General features: G+C 57.1%; 1 protein-coding gene across 1 annotated transcript; it reads right to left on the reverse strand.

The window, feature by feature from the left end:
• Nucleotides 1-9: 9 nt before the first annotated feature.
• Nucleotides 10-1,324, reverse strand: LOC122190913. Its single transcript, XM_042891062.1, has 2 exons — nt 1,295-1,324; nt 10-1,236 (listed from the first exon to the last, which is right to left on the reverse strand). The coding sequence occupies exons 1-2, from the start codon at nt 1,302-1,304 to the stop codon at nt 395-397; spliced, it is 852 nt and encodes a 283-aa protein (XP_042746996.1). The 5' UTR covers nt 1,305-1,324; the 3' UTR covers nt 10-394.
• Nucleotides 1,325-1,596: the final 272 nt, after the last annotated feature.

Here is a 1,596-nt window from a genome sequence, read left to right on the forward strand (position 1 = left end):
TGGGTCAGAATGCAGAGCAGTGGGTCAGAATGCAGAGCAGTGGGTCAGGATGGAGAGCAGTGGGTCAGAATGCAGAGCAATGGGTCAGGATGGAGAGCAGGTGATGCACAAGGAGCCTGCAAACAAAGCATGCAGGATAAGGTGAGCATTGGTGCAAGGTGTGCTGCAGAAGTGTGCAAAGCAAGGCGTGCAACAAGGCATGCATGAGGCACATGCAAATCAATGCATGCAGAGTAGCAAAGCAGAGTGTGCTCAAAATGCAGGTAAAGGCGTGAGGATGATGCAGATCAAGGCATGCATGCAAAGCAAGACGTGAAGACGATGCAAAGCAAGGCATGAACACAAAGCAATGCATGAGGGCAGCACGAAGCCGTGCACGATGCAAAGCAAGGCGTCAATGCAAAACAAGGCATGCACATGAAGTAATGCATGAGGAAGATGCAAAGCAAGGCGTGCAAAGCAATGAGGAGGAGGATGCAAAGCAAGGCATGATGAAGATGCAAAGCAAGGCATGAGGAGGATGCAAAGCAATGGTGAGGATGCACAGCAATGATGGAGATGCAAATGGAGATGCAAAGCAACGAGGAAGGAGATGCAAAACAATGATGATGGAGATGCACAGCAATGATGGAGATGCACAGCAGTGATGGAGATGCACAGCAGTGATGGAGATGCACAGCAATGAAGGAGATGCACAGCAGTGATGGTGATGCAAAGCAATGATGGAGATGCACAGCAATGATGATGAAGATGCCCAGCAGCGATGAGGACGCACAGCAGCGCAGAGCACAGCGCAGCACTGAGCTGCAGGCAGCCCTGGGCTCGAGGCCCCTTTGCAGCCCAGCCCCCCGCGCACCGGCGTCAGCATCTGCAGGCTGTCGGCGAAGTTCCCCAGGAAGGCCATGACAGCCATGCGCTGCGGCAGCCGCTCCACCTTGCTGAAGTGCAGCATGAAGCGATCCTCGGCCGACAGCTCATCCGGCGCGCGCCGCTCGCGCTCAAACTGCCGCAGCGCCTTCACCTCCGCCTCCGTGGGCACGAAGCGCATCAGGCACTCCACGAAATCCACCGGCAGCGCCGCCAGGTCGAAGCTGCGGGCAGCGCGGAGCTGCAGCCGGGCCCCAAAGTGCAGCACCGACACAGCGGGCAGCAACCGACCCCATTGCATTGCAAACAGCCCCAAAGTGCAGCACCGACCCCATTGCATTGCAAACAACCCCAAAGTGCAGCACCGACCCCATTGCATTGCAAACAGCCCCAAAGTGCAGCACTGACCCCAAAGTGCAGCACCGACCCCATTGCATTGCAAACAGCCCCACTGAGCACCAACTGACCCCACTGTGCAATACCAATCCCATTAAGCATCCAATTAACCCCATTACGCCCCATCCATCCCCATTACCCCTCACCCAGCCCCACTGTGACTCCAGCATCCCCAGTGCACCCCAAAAGCCCTCCAGCCCCCATCCATCCCCCCTACACCCCAAACAACCCCACTGCACCCTAATGGCCCTGCTGCACCCCATCCACCCCCCTACACCCCATCCACCCCCATTACACCCCATCCACCCCCCCTACACCCCATTACACCCCCCC

The sequence above is a fragment of the Lagopus leucura genome, unplaced genomic scaffold (genome assembly GCF_019238085.1).
Source record: "Lagopus leucura isolate 7727_CA_CO unplaced genomic scaffold, USGS_WTPT01 28932-0_obj-0_obj, whole genome shotgun sequence".
NCBI lineage: Eukaryota > Metazoa > Chordata > Aves > Galliformes > Phasianidae > Lagopus > Lagopus leucura.